This window comes from Galeopterus variegatus, unplaced genomic scaffold (assembly GCF_000696425.1).
Source record: "Galeopterus variegatus unplaced genomic scaffold, G_variegatus-3.0.2 Scaffold1104, whole genome shotgun sequence".
Classification (NCBI taxonomy): domain Eukaryota; kingdom Metazoa; phylum Chordata; class Mammalia; order Dermoptera; family Cynocephalidae; genus Galeopterus; species Galeopterus variegatus.
In genome coordinates this window covers 166,824-191,545 of record NW_007727215.1, presented here as the reverse complement: position 1 = coordinate 191,545, position 24,722 = coordinate 166,824, and the positions used below count along the sequence as shown (strand labels likewise).

Sequence of the window (24,722 nt, the reverse complement as noted above, 5' to 3'; positions counted from 1 at the left end):
GAGGGTTGCGATCAGTTGCCGGTCACGAAAAAAGACAAAAAGGAAAAAAAAAAAAAAAGAAAAAAAAAAACTTTGTCTCAGAACTTGTGCCTGCATTTAGAAATATGGGACCTTTTGCAATAAGTCCAACTGGTCCTGGAGTGGCCCAGGGCATTTATAAAAGTAGCCCCAAGAAATGAGAGCTGAGAAAAGAATCCCAAAGAAAGAAACAAAACACACACACTGTGGAGGCAGTAGCAACATAAAGCTGAAAACTTTAAAATCTCAATAAAGTAACTGGTGAGGAAATGGGGGCCCATGAGGGCTTATTTATTTATTCAGGTGCTTACTATGTCCAAGCCTGATATTATTTCTAGGGAGAACATGGTGAGGGGACAGGAGGAGAAAGAATGGGATTGGTGGAGATGAATAGAAAGAGGAACTACGTGCAGTCTCTGCTCTCGAAGACCCTTACAGTCCTGTGGGTGAGATGGACCAGTCAGTTCCTGCCTTCTCCAAGTTCCTGCTGCACTTCTCGCCCCATGGCTCAGCATGTAACTGTCCCCACCTGTTCCACAAGTGTGAAGTCTCAACCCACCCTCCAAATGGGCTTCGATGCTAAGCTTCAACTCCCCAGAGCTAAGCCAGGCCTCCTTCTTTGTATTCTCTGTAGCTCTGAGCACCTGTGCTATGCTCATAGCACATAGGGGATGCCCAATAAATGCTTATTAATCAATGGGCTTCCTTTTAAATTAATCATATTATGCAGAAAGCACCTTGTAGCTTCTTGAATATCAACAGAACTTTGGAGAGACACAGAAAGGTTTCAGAGAGCAAGCCAGTGGTTTTTTGTTTGTTTTTTTTTCTTTTTTACCAGACACCTTTAAATAAAAATGGATTTCAGGCTATATACTGTACTTTCAAATTCTTAGTAAAGCTGAAAGCAGATTTGTTAACACTCCTCCCTAAATTGCAAGCAATTTATTTTTTAATCTGTTCTTGCAAAGCATAGTAAGTTAGCAATTTCCTTTAAAATTGGATTTTTCTCCTTTGTAAACAACCTTGTGATGATGATGATGATGGTGATGATGATGATGATGATGATAATGATGATAATTATATGCATAATTATGCAACATAATTATCTGCATTTTTCCAGTCCACTTTCCTCAAAGACCTCTGGGTCTTTCAAAAATTAACATAATTCACAACACATTCAGCTATCTAGCTTGTAAGGCTGGAAAGAACTTTAGACATAATGCCTTGACATTGTGAGTGTTAAATATGACTTGTTTCTTTGAAATCATTACATACCTGCTAATTAGAAGGAAGTTTTCCTTAAAATTAACATAGCCTGCTAAATGGGTAGCTGTTGGTAAAACTGCTGTGCAGAAAAAAAGCCTGCTTTAAAGTGCTTTCATTTTAATTGCACTAATCTCACCTAGTACTGTTTGCCTCACAACAATTTACTGAGTCACATCTATCTCATTTGGAACTCAAAATTCCCTTAAGGACATGTGACATTAGAAACATATAAAAGCAAGATCTAAATATAGTTATTAGTAATATTAATTACTAAACAGGCCTTCTTCCTATGAGGTTTTAAAAAGTCCACAAGGAAAGTGGTACAATTTTAAATAAATTTCTTAACATAATGATCTCTTGTATTTACAGTTTCTAAAACACTTTCATATATGTTATTTCATTAGATCTTTTCAACCATTCAAGAAAGGAAAGATAGGTGGAATATCTCCCATATTACAGATAAGGGATTGAAGATTCATAGAGGTTAAATGATTTTCCTAAAATCAGACAGCTTAATCAAGAGGTGTAGCCAGTGCTCTTTGTGCTGTATGAGCCTCTTTTTCTGAGAATGTAATATTTTTAAATGTCATTGCCCCAGGTAATTTTAATGGATTCATCACACTTGTAGATTATGTTTATGTAGCTCAATTAACAATTAGAACAATTTGTATATTTATTTTCTAGAGCTCCTACACCTGGTTTCCCACTCTCTGGTGCTTGATACTCAATGTGGTCTTTACGGTGATCATCATTTTCACTACCATCACCGTTAATATTAACATCAGCATCATCAGTGTAGCAGCAGTATCTCAAGACTGTATTGAGGGCTTAGTATTATGGTAGATGTAGTCATGATGCTAAGTGTGCGGTATATAAAAAATTTTAGGATCTAGTTAACTATTCAGGCAGAAAACTAACAAGATAAAAATTACAAGTAGTAACCTAGTTACCAAGAGCCAAATGAGTGGGAGAGACAATAACTGTGACAAGAATTGGAAGACCATATGATCACACAAGGTTAGGGCTTCAGGAAAGAGACAACTAACTGGTCAGGAATCAAGGAATGAGTTAGTTATGAAGACTTAAAGAAAATCTAGGATTAAAGCAAATAGAAGGAAAGAGGAGCATATTTTAGGAAGGAAAATGGCATTAGCCAAGGCATTGAAATTGGTAATGCACACAGAAAATGCAGTAACCAATCTCCAGCAGTTTAGGAGAGGGTTTGATGGATTGGTACCTACCAGCGTACGGAGGGCTGAGCCTCTAAGCTTCCACATCAGGGGTCTGGGATTCTATGGTGGCCACTGGATGACCTCCATCACACTACCCTATTCTCCTCCTGGGTCAATAATGAGAGATCACTTCTGTATTCTTAAAAGCATCATATGCCTTTTTTAAAAAAAATCTAATAATTATTTTCTTTTATAGAGATCATTTTGCCCTTTTTAATTTAATGTAGTTGTAGATATATTTGGCTATAAATCTATCATCTTGTTATGTGTTTTCCATTTGAATTGCTTGTCTTGAATATTTTTCTGTCCTTTCTTTTCTCTATTGGATCGAATATTTTAAATTATTTTATTTTTTTTCCTTATGTTAGCTTGGAAGTAACACACACTAATTCACTTAATGGTTACCCTAGGAATTACACTGTGAATTACTCAGTTAATAAAAGTCTGTGGCCTTACGTGCAGAGCCAGCCTCTGCAGTGCCCAGCCCTCCTGGATGGGAAAGGACAGAGCTTCCCCATTCTGCAGCTAGGACGGGGGGAAGTACAATTGATCTCTCAACCTGGGACACTGACAAGAATGAAAGGAGAGGCTTGCTGGGATGGTGAGAAGCTGAAAGTCAGCCGAATGAGGAAGCTCAGAAGGGTGAAGTTAGCCCCCAAGACAGACCATCCCCACAAACACCGAGTTTTCCAGGGTAAGGTCCAGCATTCAAGTAGAATGGAAGCCCAGGATTCAGGTGTCCATGACAATTAATATCAGGCAAGCATTCCCAAAAATTGGTTGGGGGGCATGAAAAAAATCTTTCTCATTTTATGTATACAATGCAGATGTACACAGAGTACATAAGCAAATACACTTCTATAGTATTAAAATTTCATGGGAGGAGATGCAATTAGAAGAAAATTTCAAAAAACTCTGTAAGGAGTCAGTTGTGAAAAAAGTTAAGAAACACTATTTAGGAAAATGCCCCTGATTAGAGACTAAGAGATAACAGGAACTTAGAAGAATAGCAGGTGTTAAATCCATGGAGTCTGAGATTAAAAGGAAAGGAAGTTTTTCATAACCATGGTGTCACAGTCTGGAGGTGGCCATGAGGAAAGACAGGGATGCTTTGCAGGTAGGGCTAAAGAAAGTGAGCAGTCCCCACACAGATGGCTGCGGAGAAGCCATGTCCTGGGACAGGGCCAGGCTTCCATGTAAGTAAACTATCACAGTGTGTATTTTGTAAAGACTCAGTACATGGTCATGGTTGTTTGCCGTGGAAGGAGGTTTCAACGGAATCTAGTGATAATGGAATCTAGTGATGACTGAACCCAAGTAGTTATCATATTTTATGAATGTTGCATTAACTGAAATATGACTGTTATACGACAAGGTGGCAGCTGAAATTCACCAAAGAGTCATGGAAGAAGAAAAAGAAAACCAGCCAGCAGACGTCAAAGAAAAATCTCCTCAGATGGCTGCAAATAAAAAGGTACCCCCACCACCACCTAAGAAAAAAAAAGAAGACAGCAAAACAAAAGGTATTTATGGTTTTGACACACAGAACCCTACCTAGATGCTTAACCTCTCCTTGGTAGAAAACAGGCATTTAACCAGGCACATTGGACTCTAAGACACTAGAATACTGTTCATTAGGTTTAAACTAGAGACTCCGGCTTCTTTGAGATGTGGCGTTAGTTGGCAAATCATACTGCGTACCTGTCCCACCTAATTTGTTTATCCAAAAAGCCAGATATACCCAGGTTTATCCAAAATAAACCTCAAAGACAGTTTTGAACATATTTAAAGAACCTCTAATCTGAAAAGTCTGTGCAAAGTGGTTGACACCTGGTGCAGTAACCAAGAGAAGTTAAAAACTACACGTACGTAAGTTTCAGGGGCACTTTAATTCAAGCAAGTCGTTCTCTTCTGGAGGTCTCTTGCCTAAATCTCTGCCTCAGAGGCAAGACAGGAAATTAAGAGGGAAGAAAACTCAGCTTGGGAGAGACCTCCAGTTAAACTTGGGGTAGCTCTGGTGCAAACAATACCCTCCCCTCTGAATGTTTCCTCTCATACATTTCGAGGTAAACCTGAGGCAAGTGAGGAGGAAGGGGAAGCACATGAGCTAAAGTCACTCCATTCATCGATTGCTCATGACATGTTAATAAGTCACCTGCCACGTGAAACATTCCACATTGGGTGCCAAGGACACAATAGTGAATTAAAAATAAAAACCAAAATCAAAACCATGGTTCCTGCCCTGACCGAGCTATAGTCTAGCAGCAGAGACAGACATTTGACCAATCATTGTTGATAAGGGTGGTGCAGGTACTTTGAGGACGAGGTCACCTCACTTCATCTGGGGACACAGGGGACTCCAGATGGAGTCCATTTAAGCGGCCATGAGTAGGAGTTTAGGGAAGGCACGAGAGCTGCAGGAGGGGGAGGTTGGTGGACTCTGAAGCAAAGAGAAGGGTAGCAACCTCAGTAAAGAGTGCAGCACGCTGGTCCATCTCAGAGGGTAAAGGTAAAAGAAATACGCAGCACTGAAAGGAGATGCTTCCATTTATTTTAACGAGTTATCTGGTTGAGTCAATCCCTTAACTTTACATATGATAAAACAGAAATCCAGAGTAAAAGAAATACGCAGCACTGAAAGGAGATGCTTCCATTTACTTTAACGAGTTATCTGGTTGAGTCAATCCCTTAACTTTACATATGATAAAACAGAAATCCAGAAAGATTGACTCTCCTTCATCTGCAATATATACAATCATCTATCATTGCAGCAAACATATCTAATTGCAGTTTCTTCATTTACATTTACATCTTCTTCACAAGATTTGAACCCCTTGAGATCAGACCCTCAAGAAAGATTTGTTGAACTAAACAGAATTGTGTAAACTGGGCCTGCACCTAGAATCACAGGCCATCTCCCAGGAGTAAATGCTCATACAAATACTGACAAATTCTTATTTTTGAATTCTCATATGTAACCACTGAAATGTTTGTAATTAAGTACTGATTAAAAGATAATTAAGTAGGTTACAGATTCTTGACCATCACCTACATTTCAGCCATATCTCCTTGAGGTTATTCTCTGGTCTGTTCTTAGTGAAGACTGGGAAACACTTTTCTAATATGAACCATGCTTTATGAAGTGGTCGCTAATGGCATCTACAGTATGTTGGGGGTTTATGCATTTCTGTCCCCAAATTCTGAATTTCACCAACTTTGGAGTATGAAGCCATCTCTGCACTTGCTACACACCTCGTTTTTGATGATGCTACACACATGGGGTGTTTTTGAGTCCAGCCCAGATACCACATGGAGAATTCTCAAGGAAGGACTATCAATATTTGATCACTCACACTGGAAGGACCATCCTCATTTCCAAATCACTGGAGGTTTATAGCTCTACAAATTTTGCTTTGTACTCATTTTGCCCAAGTACCATGTGCATACACTTGTATGTAGATAGTTTACCCAGCATGTTTCATTGCCTTTCTAGGTAGATCACCACCTGTAGCAGAAGCCACTTCTGTAATAGTAACAGACGAGGAAATCGCCGAAATCGAAAGGAAAAATGAACTGAGGCTCAAAATAAAGGAGGAACATCTTGCTGCCCTGCAGTTTGAAGGTAGCAATAGGAAGCAACTGAGATGTGCTTTTCAGTAGAAAGTAGACCAGTAGGCACACTGCACACAGCTAGCTCTTCACTCGCCTCAGGCTGGGTCCATGAGAGCACAAAGCAAACCAAGTCAATAGTACAGGATTCAGTTGATTGCTTTCATTTGACCCTATGAAGACCAGATTTGACTGTTATTTTTTATTTTTATTTTTATTTTTTTTGTGACCGGTAAGGGGATCGTAACCCTTGGCTTGGTGTTGCCCGCACTGCGCTCAGCCAGTGGGCGCACCAGCCATCCCTATATGGGATCCGAACCTGCAGCCTCAGCGCTCCCAGGGCCACACTCTCCCGAGTAAGCCACGGGGTTGGCCCAGATTTGACTGTTATAAGAAGGTAGTCCAAAAAGTCTGTGGGAAAATAGAATTAAAAGATAATATGAATCTTTCCAAGAACTTTTCTCTCCCCACCCCCCTCCATCCTACTACCACATGCTTTTATAATCCCCACAGTAAAATCTGGAGTAAGTTGAACACAGGGAAACCTGTTTCATCATTAAAGTCAGGACACATGCTTCTCCCCCACTACCTGTCCCCACATCTGATTTCAGTGGTTTTCTGTGTGTATATTTCATCTTTCAGTTCATTCAGTATATGATCCTTAGTGTACTGACAAAATTCATTCATTCATATAATAAATGTTTAATTGAGTTTCTACTGTGTGCCAAGTCCTGCAGTAATTATTAGAGACACACACATATATATGCACAAACAAAAAATAAAACCCAATCTAGAGGAAGAGAAATGCAAACAATCACTTATGCTGTGATACTGGGATAAGCATACAAGAAAAAGGGAGCCCGGGGGAGTCAAGAAAGACCTCCCAGAGGAATGAGTGCTTGAGCTGAACTGGAAGGATATGGAAAAGCTTGCCCAGGGGACAAATTGGGGCAAGAATGGAGAGGAGACATACGTGCCAAGGCAGAGAAAGGGGTAAGTAGCATAGTTGGTGACCTGCAGTGAGTAGCTCAGGACTATGAGGCATATTCTGGGAAGGAGCGTACAGGATTCCACGAGCTTTTCTCTCCCCACCTGCCTTCATCCTACTATCACCTGCTTCTATAATCCCCACAGTAAAATTCATGGCATATTCTTGGGGATGGGGAGGCCAGACCATGGAGGGTCATATAGGTCCTGTCAAGAAAGTTAGATTTTCCCTTTGGCAACTGGGAGCTAGTGAAAAATTCTGAGCAGAAGAGCAATTATGATCACATCTGCATGTGAGACGGATTACTCTGTATAGTGTGGAGGTAGATATGGATTTGAGGTGGGGAAAAGAAGTTAGAAAAAGCAGGACTGAAGCTACTGCAATAGTTTAGGTGAGAACCAATAGTGCCCAAACTAGGCCGGTGGCAATGGTAAAAGCAAAGAAGAGAGTTTGGAAAGGTATTTTGGAGTAAACCCTGCAGTCCTTAATATGTGCCAGGAACAGCAACAGGCTCAGAAACACATAGGTTTTGTCCTAGTTATAGCAGCGCTGAGAAATACGATGGCATCGTCAACCTCCGGTTTCTAAAGTAGGGAGATAAACAAGAGACTGTTCCTCTCTCCACTTTTGAAATCCAGAAAACACAGAAATCTATGTGTGTTTTCTCATTCCATTTATCATAGAGTATAGTGCTACAAAGTGCAATAAATACAAAGGTCAATTATAATTTTGGTTTAGATAATTTCTCAAATGACTCTACCACACGTTACATTTTGCTTCTCAATGAGTTGGATAATATATTACCTTATCTACAATGGTATGTCAACTGAGCTCCTAAAGCTTGAAAACTTGAAGCATGATTGGTTTAAAAGTGAATTCAGTTTATCAGAAAATACATGTACATAAATAAATTTAAAAATCCTTATTTTCCTTTTTAAATAGAGATAGCCACACAGTTTCGACTTGAACTGATAAAGACAAAAACATTGGCTGTCCTCGAAGATTTAGTAACAAAGGTGGTCAATGTATATAAACTTATGGAAAAATGGCTTGGTGAGAAGTACTTGAATGAAATGGCCAGGTAAAGTACTGCATGGCTTTTTAAAAATACACTTCATTAATTCCTGAGTGCCAAAATTGACAAAGATTTTTAAGGTGTTTACAACTTTAAATTACATTTTCAAATATAAATTTTGACCTTTGAGGAAATCACATGTATAAACACATGCAGTGAGCTTTGCTGTTACATTTGTATTGACTCTTTTTAAACAGTAAATCATGTATCAAAGTGTCCTATTGCAATATCCAGTTTTGCATGTTATTTATGAGTTCAGTTTTACACTGCTCCATGAGAACCTTTGTTTACAAGATAATAGGTAGTTTTTAAATATTTTTCAGAAGTAAAATAATGCTTCATATCTTTCTAATGCCAGACTTCCTATTAGTCAGAGCCAAGTAATGGGACATAAAGAAATCATTCACTGGAATGTTTTACCAGTTAGGCTGATTGCTTCCCTTGTAAGAGTAACACCCATTTCCACTTTTCTGTTGAGAGCCAAAGGCTTTGCAGACTTTCATTGTTAGTGAAAGACAGTGAGTTCTCCCCAAAGAGGTATAAAGAGTCAGCTCAGCAGAGTAGAAATAGCTCCCATCTGAGAGTCAGGAGACCTTATTGTCTAGGAGACCAGAGGTTTCTACTAGATCCAGATTCTGTGATGCACTACAGTTTGCAATAAACATTTATTGAAAATTCAGAAGTTGATCTGTAAATAGGATTCAAATGGCAGGTATTATCAGAAGCAATAATTGTCATCTAAAAAAGTTGCTATGGTTTGTTTTCTGTGGTCCTTGTCCCGTAAGGAAAGTTCTGCAGTAAAATCTTTCCTTGTTTAGAACTATTCTCCATAGTAAAACAAAATAAAATAAAATACAAGCACATACATATCTCAGTCTGGTAACCTTACTGCAGTAATGCTTAAAATAATTTTACTACTGGATAGCCAGGTCAGTTACTCATCAGCACCACAGAGCAGTAATATTCAGTTCTGTTCTCTGCCTGCCACTTACACATGAAAGCATATCTTCTTCATTCTTAGGATTCATGGCTCCCATTCATGGGCCATAAGTGTAAATGCATATTATTTTTATCAGATGTACTCATATTTCTCAGATTTTCACTGTGTATATATATCTGCCCTCTGAATCTACAGATGCTGTCATGTATTGTGGCCACAAGAAGTTAAAACCTAGGAACATAATACCAAAAAGAAAAAAGAAAAAGCGCTATCAGGTCCCTTTTTCCCCCTCCCATTGCTGAGATCACTCTTAGTAACCTTCCACTAGATGGCGCACACCTGTTTTGATATCGTGGCTGTGGCTGGGCCTCAGTCTACATTTCGAGTCGGTAGCGCTATCAGGTCCCTTTTTCCCCCTCCCATTGCTGAGATCACTCTTAGTAACCTTCCACTAGGTGGCGCACACCTGTTTTGATATCGTGGCTGTGGCTGGGCCTCAGTCTACATTTCGAGTCGGTCTTGTATCCTCTATAACATCTGATGCCCTTCTCCTGTGTCCCCCAGCACATGAACACCCTAAAGCATAAACTAATTAGCTATTACATACTACATGGACACTCGCAAAGACAGCATTCACATTCTGGAGTTGAATTTAAGGACATCTTTTGAAAGACAGCAACTAATATTGTTTTTAAAATTTTCAGAATATGGTATATTTGGTGTTCCTGAACTATATAAAAGAAGATTAAATATGCATTTTCCTGTGATGTTCACTCTTTCATTGTAAGATATAAACACGATCTTTTCTTCAATACAGTGATATTGAACTTTTCATTCTGGCCTTTAAAATGGCCTTTAACTGAGCCATTAACTACAACTGTATCCCCAGAACAGTTTAAATCCATGCCCTTTGTGATTTCACAATAATAACCATGAGGCAGGGAGTGATGTGTTAATGGCTCCATTGCAAAGATAAGTAAATGCAGAGAGCTTAGATGACTTACCCCAGGACCCACAGCTAGAGAATGTCCTCCTAGAATGAGAACTCAGCTCCCAGTCCTCTTTCCACTGCACCATAGTGGTTCCTTCCTGTGATGATCTTCTATCTTCGTGAACATAGCAAAGCAACTTTAATGGATTGTATGCATCAGAGGCTATTCTGACAACTGTGCCTTAGATAACATCCAACCCCTTGACATAAAGTTGGACTAAAGCCATTCTTCTAGAAATACATTATCAGATTTGATTTACTTTATAGCTTATCCTGATTCCAAATAAATGTATTATTCTAACAGTCATATTTTACAGGGTATTTTACCATAACTTTATTGTGGTTTACACTTAGAATGAAATATAACCCTTGATATAATCTTGCTTATATAGTAAAATAAATACCAATACTAACAAAAAACCATATTTAATGAATCTTTTCTGTTAAGTTTTGTATAAAATGTGTAACTATTAGCTATATAATAGCCATGTATTTTGTCTTTAATCTGCACGTATGTATACCCTATCTTTTTACAACATAAGTTTGAGGAAAATTGAAATTTTTAAACATGTAGATTTAATTGTTTAACTTAGCTGTATAATGTGTTCATTTCTATGTTTGTCTTATAAGCAAACACTATTAATCTAATAGTATCTTTAATGGTCATAATCCTATTTATTTTACCACTTTCAGTGTAGAAAAATTAACTGAGGTAGCTCGCTATCATATTGAAACATCCTCAAAAATTCAGAATGAACTTTATTTAAGCCAAGAAGACTTCTTCATTAATGGCGATATAAAAGTCTTCCCAGATTCTCCCCCACCAATACGTCCTCCACCTGTAGAAAAGGAAGAAAATGGCACCCTGACCATTGAACAGCTTGACAGTCTTCGAGATCAGTTCTTAGATATGGCACCTAAAGGTAGGAAAAATAATTCTTATGAAAAGAGCATAAAAATGGGTAAAGACCAACCAGGATGACAATCACTTGCCTATAAGTAAAATCAGCTCTATGGAATTGCATGGCACTACAACAAGCCCTTACTTTGTTTTAGTTTATCAAATATTTGATTCATAGAACATAGACATGAATTAAACAAGCAAGAGAATCACAGTGATTAATATTTGAATGGCGTGCTGATCCTCATTCCTGGTAATTCTCCTCTCATAGACTATGAGCAGAACCAAATAAGCTGTTAACATGTATTTGCTTAGTTGACTAATTAATTTGTGCACGTGTATATGTACATGTTATTTTCTGCACACAAATTATTTAATTCCTTCACATTTTATCATGATAGCTCTATTGCATCTGCACAGGCCTTTTTTATCCAGGTTCTTTCTACTTTCAGATATTCTTCAGTGAGTTCCATCAATTGATATCATAAATAATTCAGACAGATCATGTGGGATTATCATCTCCATTTTATAGTCTGGACATAGAGTGTCAAAGCAGCTGAGCAATTTGCTTGTGGTCATATATCATTCAAAAGTCTGTAGATTCAAATTTCTTGCCCCTTCTCACTGAACTAAGTTGTCTCTCATAAACAGGTTTATTTTATCTTCCAACATATTCTACTTCTAAAATTTCATTTTTAGAAAATATTCAATATTTCCAGAAGTCCATGTCAAATATTATTGGTAAAAACAGCATTACTTTAAGTCTGAAGGTTTCCTCACCAAGCCCAATCAAGCCCAATGGGTGAAATAGGTTTGTGTGTGCACGCGTATGTGTGTGTGTGTTTTTGCACATGTGTGCATGTGTGTGCCTGGGTGAACCCCTGTGCTATTGGTAAAAACAGCATTACTTTAAGTCTGAAGGTTTCCTCACCAAGCCCAATCAAGCCCAATGGGTGAAATAGGTTTGTGTGTGCGCGCGTATGTGTGTGTGTGTTTTTGCACATGTGTGCATGTGTGTGCCTGGGTGAACCCCTGTGCCGGCATGGGTCAGCTTAAGCAGGCTTCACACCTCCACAGTATAAAAGCACACACTGCAGCTGTGATGGACACTGGCTCAGATTGGCCGCATTTGGGCACAAAAGAAATGTGGCCATCAGCAAGTACAAAAAAAATCCCAACTGTATACAGCCAGCCCATGAAATCCCTTCAGTGCCTCAGTCAGGCGGAGTTCATCTTCTCCATTGTGTGAGCTTCATAATGACCTTTTATTACATATCCCCCTCTCCAGTGTTGCTTTTGCTCTTCATTTTATCCATGCTATTTTTCACACGTAAAATAAAAAGACACATGTAAAAAGATTCTAAACACGAAATATGACCCTCAGTCAGGCAGAGTTCATCTTCTCCATTGTGTGAGCTTCATAATGACCTTTTATTACATATCCCCCTCTCCAGTGTTGCTTTTGCTCTTCATTTTATCCGTGCTATTTTTCACACGTAAAATAAAAAGACACATGTAAAAAGATTCTAAACACGAAATATGATTTGCTTTAATCTTACACTATGGGGACTGGAAGGAGATCACCTAATTAGTAGGTAAAAACTGGAAGTATTTGGGAGCATTTGAGTAGGTGTGAGTGGATTTTGAAAATTATTAACCACTCATAAATGGTTCCTTTTCAGAAGGGACCCCCTACTATTCATGATGATAAGGGTAATACATTCTTGGATCCAACCGCAAAACCAGAGCTCACGTTTCAGCTAAAAGTTTAAAAATAAATAACATACAGCAGTTGTAACTTGACACGTGTATATCTTAGCAGATTAACTCTAGAAACCCTTGGGACAAAAAGATGTCAACAGATACATTTATCTGTTTTCAGAATATGGTAGAATAGGGAGGGAGGGAGCAGAAAGGAAGGAAGGGAAACAGATACATTAAAAAAATAAAAATAAAAGCAGAAGTAAAGAGAAAACCGCTTGCCCTAGGGAGCAAGGGAGCTTAGGGTGTAATTCAAAAAGCAAGCAAAGAAGAAGAAAATATAAACTATTTGAGTTCTTTCTGGGACAGAATATGAAATTTATAAAAGTGCTCAAGAATGCAAAACAAAGGAGAATCAGCGTGCAGTGAGGGTGGGCAGAGAAAACTTTGTGGAGCCAGACCTTGGAGGGAGAAATTACAGAGAATAAAGAGTGATTTGGTGGCAAGGATACAGAGGATACTTGAAGTTAGGGAAACAGCCACTAGAAAACCTATAGATATGAGGCATGAGTACAAGAGTATGGATGTTAGGGGACCGGTAGGAGACTGCTCTGCTTTTCCTTCCCCAACTGCATGAACTGCAGGCAAATGCAAGGGCAGCCTTGCTCTGTCTGAAGAAGCACCTCCACCCCCCGACGCTGGAGAGCTTACACAAATGTAAGAATAACAGCTGTAATTACCACGGAATTTACAATGCTGTATAATACTGTGAGATTTGGGGATTCTGATGATTCAAAGTGAGTTGCAGTCTACGAGCAAGCAGTTTAAACCCTTTTCTTTATTAGCTCAACTACATCATTTGAAAGAATATATGTTGCTGATGTTGCTTTTTAGGCATATGTAAAATACTTATCACAGTGTCAGATATTTTATCAGTAAAAGAACTGTTCACTCTTTTTATTTTTGCTATTATTATTATAAAGGGAAGGTAACAGTAATATCATTCCATTTTCTGCACCCTAGAGTCACAGAATTGGAGGTTCTTTACTGGCACCCTTGCAGTCAGGATCCAAACTTTGACATTGCCCTCCCTGAGGAAGTCCGACAGTTACCACTCACCCCTTGTCCCCATTTCTCCTGCTCCATAAAGTATTCTCTGGCTTTAGTCTTTCTTCCTTAGTTTTGCAATTGTTGTTCCCTGCCTTAAATGATACACACCCATCCATGTTTTAAATAAAAACTTTTACTGTACTTCTTCCAAGAACTGGAAAAGTCTTCTATGATACCTTCCATTGTATTTACCCTAGAACTGTACAATTTTGAAAGCAAATCATTGTTGAAGTGAAAAAGCTTTGAAAGTAGGAGAAACTGGGTGAATATGGTACATTTCTAAATGTGTGATCCTGCAGAACTTTCTGCTTGAACGTGAAAGTTGCTGTTATTTCTAAGCCATACTAAGCATGCTCAGGAATGCAAAGCAAAGGAGAATCAGAGTGCAGTGAGGTTTCTCAGGGAAAATTTTGTGGAACAAAACCTTGGAGGAAGAAGTATGAACATTTTCTTGTACTATTTTATATATGCCCATGCAATCTATGATATCTAATATGCAACTTTCAAGTTGACTAAAATATATTAAAATATGATGAACAGATGGATTTTTTCCCTGGGAAAAAACATACATATTTGCATATGATAGTCATTATGTTAGCAGGCCCACACTAAGATTTTTTAAGCAAATTTATAAGGAGTGTTGATGTTATTAAATTATAGTTTGCAATTTTTAATTATGCTACACAAATACAATTGCTGAGAGAAATGGGTAATCTTGATTAAAACAAGTGACTGAATAAATATTTGTGAGTAGCTAGCATCAGGAAATAAATGGAAAGAACTAAGGTTTAAGGAGTTTTCTGCTGAGTACTGGCTAATCTACTTGAAAACAAATATCTTCATTATGATAGCCCTTACTAAAGGTAGTGTAAAATTGAAAATGCATCATTACTGTAATTCTTATAGTCTGCACTCCTTTTCTGGTCAAATTCTGCCACTTCTTTTGATTCTAAATCCCCTTTGGTAAAGGTAGTGCTTAGACAAAAATACCATTTGTTGATATGATTGTCACAAGTATGCCAGAAAAAAAAAATGACCTTATGCATGATAGTCAAATAAGATCATGCAAAATGCAATGAAACAATTGATAGTGGTTGCATTTTTCATGCCACCCAGCAAAGATCCATACCTCAGAATCGTAGGAGTAGCTTGAGTAAGAGACAGCCATGAATCAGCAAGCCATTCTTTTCACTGATTGTCCCAGGAACCATACCCATGAGCATACTCCCAACACAGAGTGAGGTTTGGTGAATGTTTTCTGAAATACAATTAGCCTATTTAGCATGGTCTCTATGTGTCATCCTATACGATCATTTTCCAAATGTTAATTCACTTCTTACCCTCCTCAGCCTATGATGGGATAGCTGGAGTTAGGCAGCTCTGATTGTCATATGACCTTGGATAAGTCATTTTATCTCTCTCTTCCTCACTTTCCTCATCTGTAAAGTAGAGATAATAAAGATATTTATTTCATGGGGTTGTTATAAGGATTAAAATAATAAATATACATGAAGTGTTTAGAAAGGGTATAGCACATAGAATGTGCAATTTAAGTATAATATGCCATTATGATTTAATTATATAATTACAGGAATGCCACATTAGTATGTAATACATGACATTATACAAAATTAATGCAAAATATTCTTTATTAATGAATTAATTTTTAATCAACATCTATTGATTATATATACTTATGGGGTAGAGAGTTATATTTCAGTACATGTATATAATGTGTGATGATCAAATCAGGGTAATTAACAGAAGATATAACCAAATTACCCTGATCTAACATTTTGGTTAGAAGAGAGGAGCTCATGTACTCTGACTATAAAAAAAATAACAATTTTTCGTGATCAGAGCACATGAGCTCCTCTCTTGGTGTCCCAAATATGCACATACCCTAGTAGGCACCTGCAATATTACACCAGATTGCTTCCAGAAAAAAATTTGCATCACTGGTTAACCTATAAAGTAATGTGGCTCCTTAGGGACTACAAGTATCCAAAACAAAAGCACGCATTTTGGGTACTGCAGTAAACCCTGTGTTGATCCATCTTGTCTCCAAATATCAAGTGACACGTACCTCAGGAAGACAGCCTTTCTGCAACAGAAGCAATTTGCAGTCTATTGAAATTAGAACACTTTATTTATTGAGTTAGTTTGGAAACTAACTAACTTTAGCAGTGTTCCTTTGTCCCCACTTAAACCATAAGAACTCCTTTCCTTGTAAGTCCATCATTACGCCATCAATGTCTGTAGAGATTTGGTTCATAGCTATATTTTGGCTTCTGCTGAGAGACTATCTGGAGAAACACAGTCCAGCAAATTCTACACTCTCACTCTTTCTTCAGAAGAGGCTGCATTTAGTTTTTCAAGGCCCGTAACACTATTCTAAAAACTGACAAGGACTCCTTCTAACTCCTCTTGTAGACCCTTAGATAGAATGATTGGTCTTAGAGACAGAGAGTACACATTCAGAACTCTGGGCTGTAGTAGCTAAGCTAGTTCATTCAGCTACGTGGTTTTTCCAGTTCAAAGGAAGAAGTAGCCATTGACGTCTATGTGGGTCAGCTCGGGGATTAGCCCAGAGGAGGCTTTTAAACTGACCCTTCCAGGAAGAGAAGTAGGGGGAGGGGATTTCAGGCAAAAGGGAAAATGGAGCAGATGTGGAGATTTTGAGGTTGCATGACATATTTAGGGACGAGCAAACCGACCAGCGGGGACAGGCAGGAGCTGAGACCACAAAAAGCTTGTGGTCAGGTTAGAAAGTGTCAAGTGGCTTGCAGAGAACACATAGGAGCAGATTAACAAAGGCGTTCAGGGCCAGCTGTCATGAAGAAGGATTTGAGAGGGGAAAAGACTGTGTCTGAGAGAGTAGCAGACACCGTCAGTCTCTGTACAAACCCTTAAGTAACCAAGAGGCAGGAGTAAGGGCACCTGGGTTGTTGCCTGAAAGGGGTAACTAGAAAGTTCTGTGGATTTTTCCAGACTTCATGTCTCTGAGAAAATTATAAGAATATGATACTCTATATTTGCAGGTAAGTATTTTGATCTGAAAACTGCTTTAATTGGTCTGCAATTTACCCAAATCAAGAAATGCAGAAAGATTTCTTTAAAAAGGATGATATAGAAGAATGGAGACTATTGAGAGGAATATCTTGCCAGGCGGCAAAATCTAGGGATTACAGCAAAGCAGAGTTTGACCCCCCTATGCCCTCTGGTTCTCCCAGTGGATGAACTCCCTCCACTAGATCAGAATCAGATCGCAGGAATGTGCTGGTAAACCCAGAATCCTTTGGATCTGTTAAAACTGTCTAGGGGCAGAATTTCAAATGTGACTTCAAGATAAAACATGGAGCCAGAGAATTTACATGAGGCAAATGGAAGTATATGCTCAGAATTCAAGATAACATCTTCTGGAAAATCTGTTCATAAAACTAAAAACATAAAAGCTAGTTAAATCAGTAGTGAAAGTTCAGGCCCCTTCCTTTAACAGCAGGAGACCTGTTTTTTCATCCCATCATTCATTCATTCGCCACTGCGTGTGTAGAGCAGGTGACAACATGGTGCTGCAGGCCTAGTGTGAAAGACCAACAGGTATCTCAAGCTTAGGTAAGAATATGATGGAATTAGCTGTCAACTACAAGAAGACTGATTTTAAATGGAATACAGTAATAGTTAGAATTTGAAAAAATAGGGGTCAGTTTTAACAACTACTGGAAAAAGACTGATTAAAGACAAAGTAGAAGTTTGATGCAAATAAGGTATGAAAGGCAGAGATAGATCAGCTAATGTCAAAAATATTCGATTAAAAGAGATTAAGAGATATGAGATAATGAAAATAATTAGGAAGGGAGATTTATTTTCTTAAACATCTACCAAATGCTTTGAAATCAGGTTGTAATTATGGAGCACAAAAGAAGTAAGTATAGCTCTGAGCAGAAGAGTTAAAAATCTGTTTGAAGAATCAAAGCTAGAACCATAAAGCAGTGACAAAAAAAAAAAAAGACACTGAGAGTGTATGTCAGCATGAGATATTTTAATATAAAATAACACAAACATATATTCAACTATTTCATGGTATGATAAAATAGGACAATATAATCTGATGATTAGTAGTGACAAAGAGTTTGGGGTACATATATATGTGGACTAGGCTCTCTGCCTTCAAGGAAAAACTGGTATTCGAGGACTTTGTTTTGTGTAATTTTTAATTTTTTGTTCTTCTGTCCAGATGAATGTTTCCCTCCCTGACAAATAATCAAATGTGTGTCAAAAATTACCCCTTTGGGGGGAGAAAAGAGGAGGCAGGATGCACAGCTCCTTTACAAAATCCCTTGGCAAAGGTCTCAAACCTGACACCCTTTTTGTAAGTTAACAAGTTTGCTGTGCAGTTGCCAGAGAAGATGGGACGCAGGCAGGAGGGAAGAGATGTCCAAGGCAGATCTCGCAGACGTACCTGCGTGCCCTAGTCTTCTTGTTTCTCACCATGGGGAGGAAATTGGTGCCAAAAGCAGTGTCCCTCTTACACATGGAGAAGTGGATTCTAGAGTAAAGAAGGTTGTACCATCCTTTCCACATACGAGAAACCTGCGGTAGTGACAGGCGTAAACATGAGGGCTCTGGAGTAATTCTGCTTACTAATGAATCCCGGCTTCTCCGCTTACAAGCACTGCTACGTTGGACAAACTAATTAACCTCTCTGTGACCTAATTTTCCTATTCATAGAATGGTGATAATAATACTTGGTCCATTTTCTTAACTATAAAATAGGAGTAATGACTTGTGGGTATTAAATAATATAAATCAGATAAAGCACTTACCAGAATGCCTGGTAAGTAATGAGCATTCAAGATAATTTTTCCAGAAATAATGAGCAAATGGGGGGCAGGGACAAAGATTAAGCAAAACTGTGGGTAGACACTGTGATTATTTAAAATAACAACTGTGGATAAACATGGTGATTATTTAAAATAACAACGTGAAGTTATTTTAAAGGCAGAGATACTCCGGATGATGTGAGTCAAGTCACCAAAAAGCAGAAAAAGCCACGGAAGTTTGGCCATTACCTTCCAAACAGAAATAATCGATTTTTGAAAATTTGGCAAAAAAATACCCTTGGCTTGTATATGATGAATAATTAAATCTTATGTTCTGTGCCCTGTGTCGGAAGCATGGAGTGAAGTCAGGGGGAAGTCAAGTGAGTCTTTTTTATGGCACTGACAACTTCAGGACTGAATTTCTCAGTGCACATCATCTCAGTGAGGCTCATGCTGAAGCTTCACTAGTGGAAGCGACAAGTGGCTCTCCAGTGAACAGCGCCACCACAGAACTAATGGTGAGGACCATGAGCAAAGTAACCCTTGGGAGACTAGAGAAATTATTCAGATCACATCATGCTATGGCCAAGACCGGACATCCCCTCAAAGATTTCATCTGGATGTGCAAGTTGCATGACATGAAGGGTGTTGATACTGGCCCAGTATTCAGAACTAACGAATCAGCAAGAACATTTACATATTTTATTGCTGAAGTAGAAAGTACTAATCTAAGAGAGAAAAAAGTCAATTGTTTTCTGTCATCAGTGATGGAATCATTGACATTTTAACTGGGGAAGCTGAACTTGTCTATGTGCAGTTTGCACATGCAGGAAAAGTGCATTGTCAAGTTGTTGGGGTACAGACAGTAGAAAGGGGGATCCTCTGGCAATAAAAAATGCCATTGAAAAAACTCTAAAGAGAAATCTTCAACTTAGGCCGTCAAGCCAAGACTGGGCAAAGAAACTGGTTGGTTTTGGAAGTTGGTTTTGGCACCACTGGCATAGCAGGAGAGAACAACGGAGTGGCCCTGCTGTTAAGAGAAATCCAACCATGTGTGCAGACTGTATATTGCTTTGCACATCACCTTGAACTATCTTACAAGGCAGTGTTCCAGAGCATTCCCCTGTACAACAGTGTCAAAGACCTTCTTCACAGAATTCATCACTTCTATAGCAATTCTCCTTTTCATAAGAGTTCTCTGACAGCTGCCTTCAAAGACCTTCACCTTCGACCTGTGATGCCTTCTCAAATAGAAGGTAGAAGGTGCCTTCACAGATTACAGGCTGCCCTCCAGAACTTTCTTAAGGGATATCCTGCTATTGTTTAGCAACTGCATTCAGTAAGTAATTTTGAAATACTATATTATTTTTCTTTTTCAGATTAACAGAAAATAATATTATTGAGCTCTTTGGAATAATAATTTTTAGAAAGATAACCACCATGTTATTCCCAACCTGTGTTACAGGCAGGTGAAGGCAGAAACGACACCAGTCAACAGAAAGCTGAAGAACTTCTAGAGTTGCTTCTCCAAGCCAACATTGTTAGATTTTTCCTTTTCTTGATGGATGTCATTAATGTTCTTAGCATTCTGTCCCATGTCAGTCAGGACAGAAATTCCTTAATTGCTGACATATTTGCCACCTTAGAATCAATGCTGGAAATGCTCCAAATGTATCAAAGAAGGTGAGAGATCAGGGAGGATCTGAGGGTCTGTCAAACCAGACAGTTTGAGTTGGGAAATTGTTTGCCAGGTGCCTTTTCATTTAATTCTTTATTTGGGTGATTTTTCTCTTGCCCAGACCGGGGCCAAAAGAACGCAGGTTGGATTCAGTCACACACTTTCATGGCAACTGCCTCAGAGGAAAAGAAAACATTTCTGCCATGAGAAACATGGTTTTAACACACCTTATCAAGAGACCGCGAAGCTGTTTCAGAGATGCTAGCCAAGATGTGGTAAGGGCAACCATGACTGGAAGCTTTAAATTGTGGCCTGCCAAGATAAATCCAGGTATGCGCTGACTCTGAATCTATTTTTCATTGCCTGTATAAGTTTCTTTTAAATACATGACTTTTTTTTCTTTGTATCTCGATTGAAGAATTTGGAGAAAAAGAGGCATCCATCCTAATTGCATATTATGAACCAGTATTAGAAGCTGCGAGTGTGAAAATTGATGAAGTCGACTCTAAATGGAGCATGTTGAAATTAGAGATTTATGACACCTAAGAAAACAAACTGAGTAAACTAGTTGATATTTATAAGTATTTGAGTAAAACTTGGAAGTCTCAATCTTTTACATTTTTCATCCTCCCTCCTAGATTTCAGAACATTCGAAAATTGACCTGAGATTTTGTGAATTCCATGTACTTACACAAGTATCTGAATATCCTGACACTAGTTGACCTAGTGCTGACCCTCCCTGCAAGTTCAGCTGAAGCAGAACGTGGCTTTAGAAAAATGAAACTTACCAAATCACAAACGCATGCTAAAATCAAGGCTGAGAGTATGACGGATGCCCTGATCATTCAGTTGAATTCTCCAGACATTAATAATTTTGACCATAGAAAAGCTGTCCATTTATGGAATACAAGAACACGATCTTCAACTGGTGGCACAAGACCTAATTTGGATTGCTTATCAAACTCAGAAAGCCATGAGGAGAGTGATTAGCAATGTGACAAATATTGACTTTGTTATCGGTCATAGAAAAAAATAAAATTATTTTCAAAACCCTGAAATTTATAAGTAAAACAGTAACCCATCTTCACAACAAACACAAAAGGCATTTGGCATTTTCAAAACATACAAAGCAAAAATCTCAAGATGGGTTTCCTGTGACTTTCTAACTCCAATTCTGTATGTGCACGTTCTTTCATATTATTTGGGTGGAGATATATGCTTCTAAAAATGGTGTTATTTTGATGTCATCTTTCTGAGAGTTGTCTTTAAGAGTGATCAGACTATGACTACCATCTGAGTTCCCGTAGGCTTGGCACACAATCAACTGTTTTTCCTGGATGATCCTAAATAAGAGTTGCATTAGTAACTAACTTAGGGCCACACTGAAAGAGAGAGCTTCATTTTTTATCCATGAACAAAATTCGTAAGCAAATCTATTACGTTATTATAGGATATAAAAATCATATCACCACATGCCTTGGCTATTTAAGTAACAAATCAAATATTAAAATAATTTTCATATTTCACACTAAGATCCCCAGATAAACAATTTCTATGTAAACTGAAAGTATTGTCTTACAACCTTTTGTTTTGTGTCATAGTAATCAGAGACAGTGATTATATTGCACACTTGCCAGAATTTTTATTTTATTTTTTAAATATTTATTATTTATAATTAGCATATTCATTATTACAAATTGTGATTTTTCTTTATGCCCTTTACTCAATTTATCACTCGCCAAACCCCCTCCCTCTCTTCCCCCCATCTCTAGTATCCTTAGGTTTATTTTCTCCCTCTGAAAGTTCAATGTATTCTTGTGGTCTTGTCTTTCTTTCTTTCTTTATATCTTTGTTTCTTTCTATCTGTCTCTTTCCTTCATTCTTAGCACCAGTTATGAGTGAGAATTGTGGTATTTCTCTTTCTGTACCTGGCTTACTTCACTTAACATAATTTTCTCCAGACTCATCCATGTTGCTGCAAATGGCAGAATTTCATTCTTTTTTATGGCCTAAGTAGTATTCCATTCTGTATGTATACCACATTCTCCTTATCCAGACATCCTTCAATGGACACTTAGTTAGTTCCATATTTTGGCTATTGTAAATAGAGCTACAATGAACATGGGAGTGCAGGTATCCCTTCAACATGATAGTTTCCATTTCTTTGGATATATACCCAGTAGTGGGATTGCTGGATCATATGGTAGTTCTATCTGTAGTTGTTTGAGGAACCACCATACTGTTTTCCATAATAGTTGTGCTAATTTGCAGTCCCAATAAAAGTGTAGAATAGTTCCCCTTTCTCCACATCCTTGCCAGATTTTGTGATTATCTGTCTTTTTAATAGTGGCCAATCTAACTGGGGTGAAGTGATATCTCAATGTGATTTTGACTTACATTTCCCTGATGACTAATGATGCTGAACATTTTTTCATGTGCCTCTTGGCCATTTGTATGTTTTCTTTTTGTGTGTGTGTGTGTGTGTATGTGTGTGTGTTTGTTTGTTTTCTTTGAAAAATGTCTATTCATCTCCTTTGCCCACTTTTTAATTGGATTATTTGGTTTTTTGCTTTATAGTTGTTAGAGTTCTCTGTATATTCTAGGTATTAATCCCTTGTCAGATGCATAGTTTGCAAATATTTTCTCCCATTCCATAGATTGTCTTTCTGCTCTGTTGATTACTTTCTTTGCTGTGCAGAAGTTTTTAGTTTTATATAATCCCATTTGCTTATTTTTTTTCTGTTGTTACTTGTCCTTTTGGGGTCGTATTCATAAAGTCTTTGCCAAGTCCTACTTCCTGGAGTGTTTTCTTTTAGTAACTTTATGGTTTCAGGTCTTATATTTAAGTCTTTAATCCATTTTTAGTTGATTTTGGTATATGGTGAGAGATACTGATTCAGTTTCTTTCTTCTAAATATGAATGTTGGATTTTCCCAGCACCATTTATTGAAGAGGTAGTCTTTTCCTCAGTGTATGTTCTTGTTGCCTTTGTCAAAGATCATTTGGCTGCAAGTATGTGGGTTGATTCCCAGATTTTCTATTCTGTTCCATTGATCCGAGTGTCTGTTTTTATGCAAGTACCATGCTGTTTTGTTTACAGTAGCTTTGTAATATAATTTGAAGTAAGGTAGTGTAATGCCTCAGCTTTATTTTTGTTTTGCTCAGGATTGCTATGGCTATTCAGGGCCTTTTGTTGTTCTATATGAATGTTAGGATTGCTTTTTCTATTTCTGTGAAGTATGTCATCGATATTTTGATGGAGATTGTATTGAATCTGTAGATTGCTTTAGATAGAATAGACATTTTCACAATGTTAATTCTTCCCATCCAAGAGCATGGTATGTCTTTCCACCTATTTGTGTCCTCTTTTATTTCTTTCAGTAGTGTTTTGTAGTTCTCATTGTAGAGATTTTTCACCTCCTTGGTTAAATCGATTCCTAGGTATTTTATTTTTTTAGGTAACAATTGTAAATGGGCTTGCTTTCTTGATTTCTTTTTCTGCTAGTTCATTACTGGAGTATAAAAACACTATTGATTTTTGGGTATTGATTTTTGTATACCGCAATATTACTGAAATTGATAATCAGCTCTGAGAGGTTTTTGGTAGGTGTTTCTGTATATAAAATCATGTCCTTCACAAACAAGGACAGTTTGACTTTGTCCTTTCCAATCTGGATGCCCTTTGTTTCTTTCTCTTGCCTGAATGCTCTGGCTAGTACTTCTAATATATGAGTGGTGAGAGTGGGCATCCTTGTCTTGTTCCTGTTCTTAAAGGAAAAGCTTGCAGCTTTTCCCCATTCAGGATGATATTGGCAATTGGTTTGTCATAAATGGCTTTTATCATGTTGAGATAATTTCCTTCTATACCTAAGTTGCTGACAGTCTTTACTATGAAGGGATGTTGAATTTTGTCAAATGCTTTTTTGCATATATTGAGATAATCATATGGTTTTTGTCCTTGGTTTTGTTGATGTGCTGTATCACATTTACTGACTTGCGTATGTTGAACCAACCTTGAATCCCTGGGATGAATCACACTTGATCATGGTGTATAACTTTTTTGATGTGTTTCTGTTTTCTAGTTACTAATATTTTGTTGAGGGTTTTTGCATCTATATTCATCAGGGATATTTGCCTGTAATTTTCTTTTTGCTTTTAGCATCTTTATCTGGTTTTGGTATCAGGGGGATGCTGGCCTCATAGAATGAGTTTGAGAGAATGGCTTCTGTTTCAATTTTTTTTTAAAGTTTAAAGAGAACTGGTATTAATTCTTCTTTAAATGTTTGATAGAACTCCTGGGCCGGCCCGGTGGCGCACTGGATAGTGCGCCGCTTGGGAAGCGCGGCGGCGCTCCCGTCCGAGGGTTCGGATCCCACATACAGACCAGTTC

At 38.0% G+C, this 24,722-nt stretch overlaps 1 protein-coding gene across 1 annotated transcript in view; it reads left to right on the top strand.

The window, feature by feature from the left end:
• The window catches only part of SPEF2 (sperm flagellar 2), a 200,523-nt gene that overhangs the window by 135,638 nt on the left and 40,163 nt on the right, over positions 1-24,722 (top strand). Inside the window, exons 27-30 of the mRNA XM_008574789.1 lie at positions 3,892-4,039; positions 6,010-6,138; positions 8,056-8,194; positions 10,813-11,042. Coding sequence (XP_008573011.1) covers positions 3,892-4,039; positions 6,010-6,138; positions 8,056-8,194; positions 10,813-11,042 — 646 coding nt within the window. The remainder of the gene's footprint in view (positions 1-3,891; positions 4,040-6,009; positions 6,139-8,055; positions 8,195-10,812; positions 11,043-24,722) is intronic.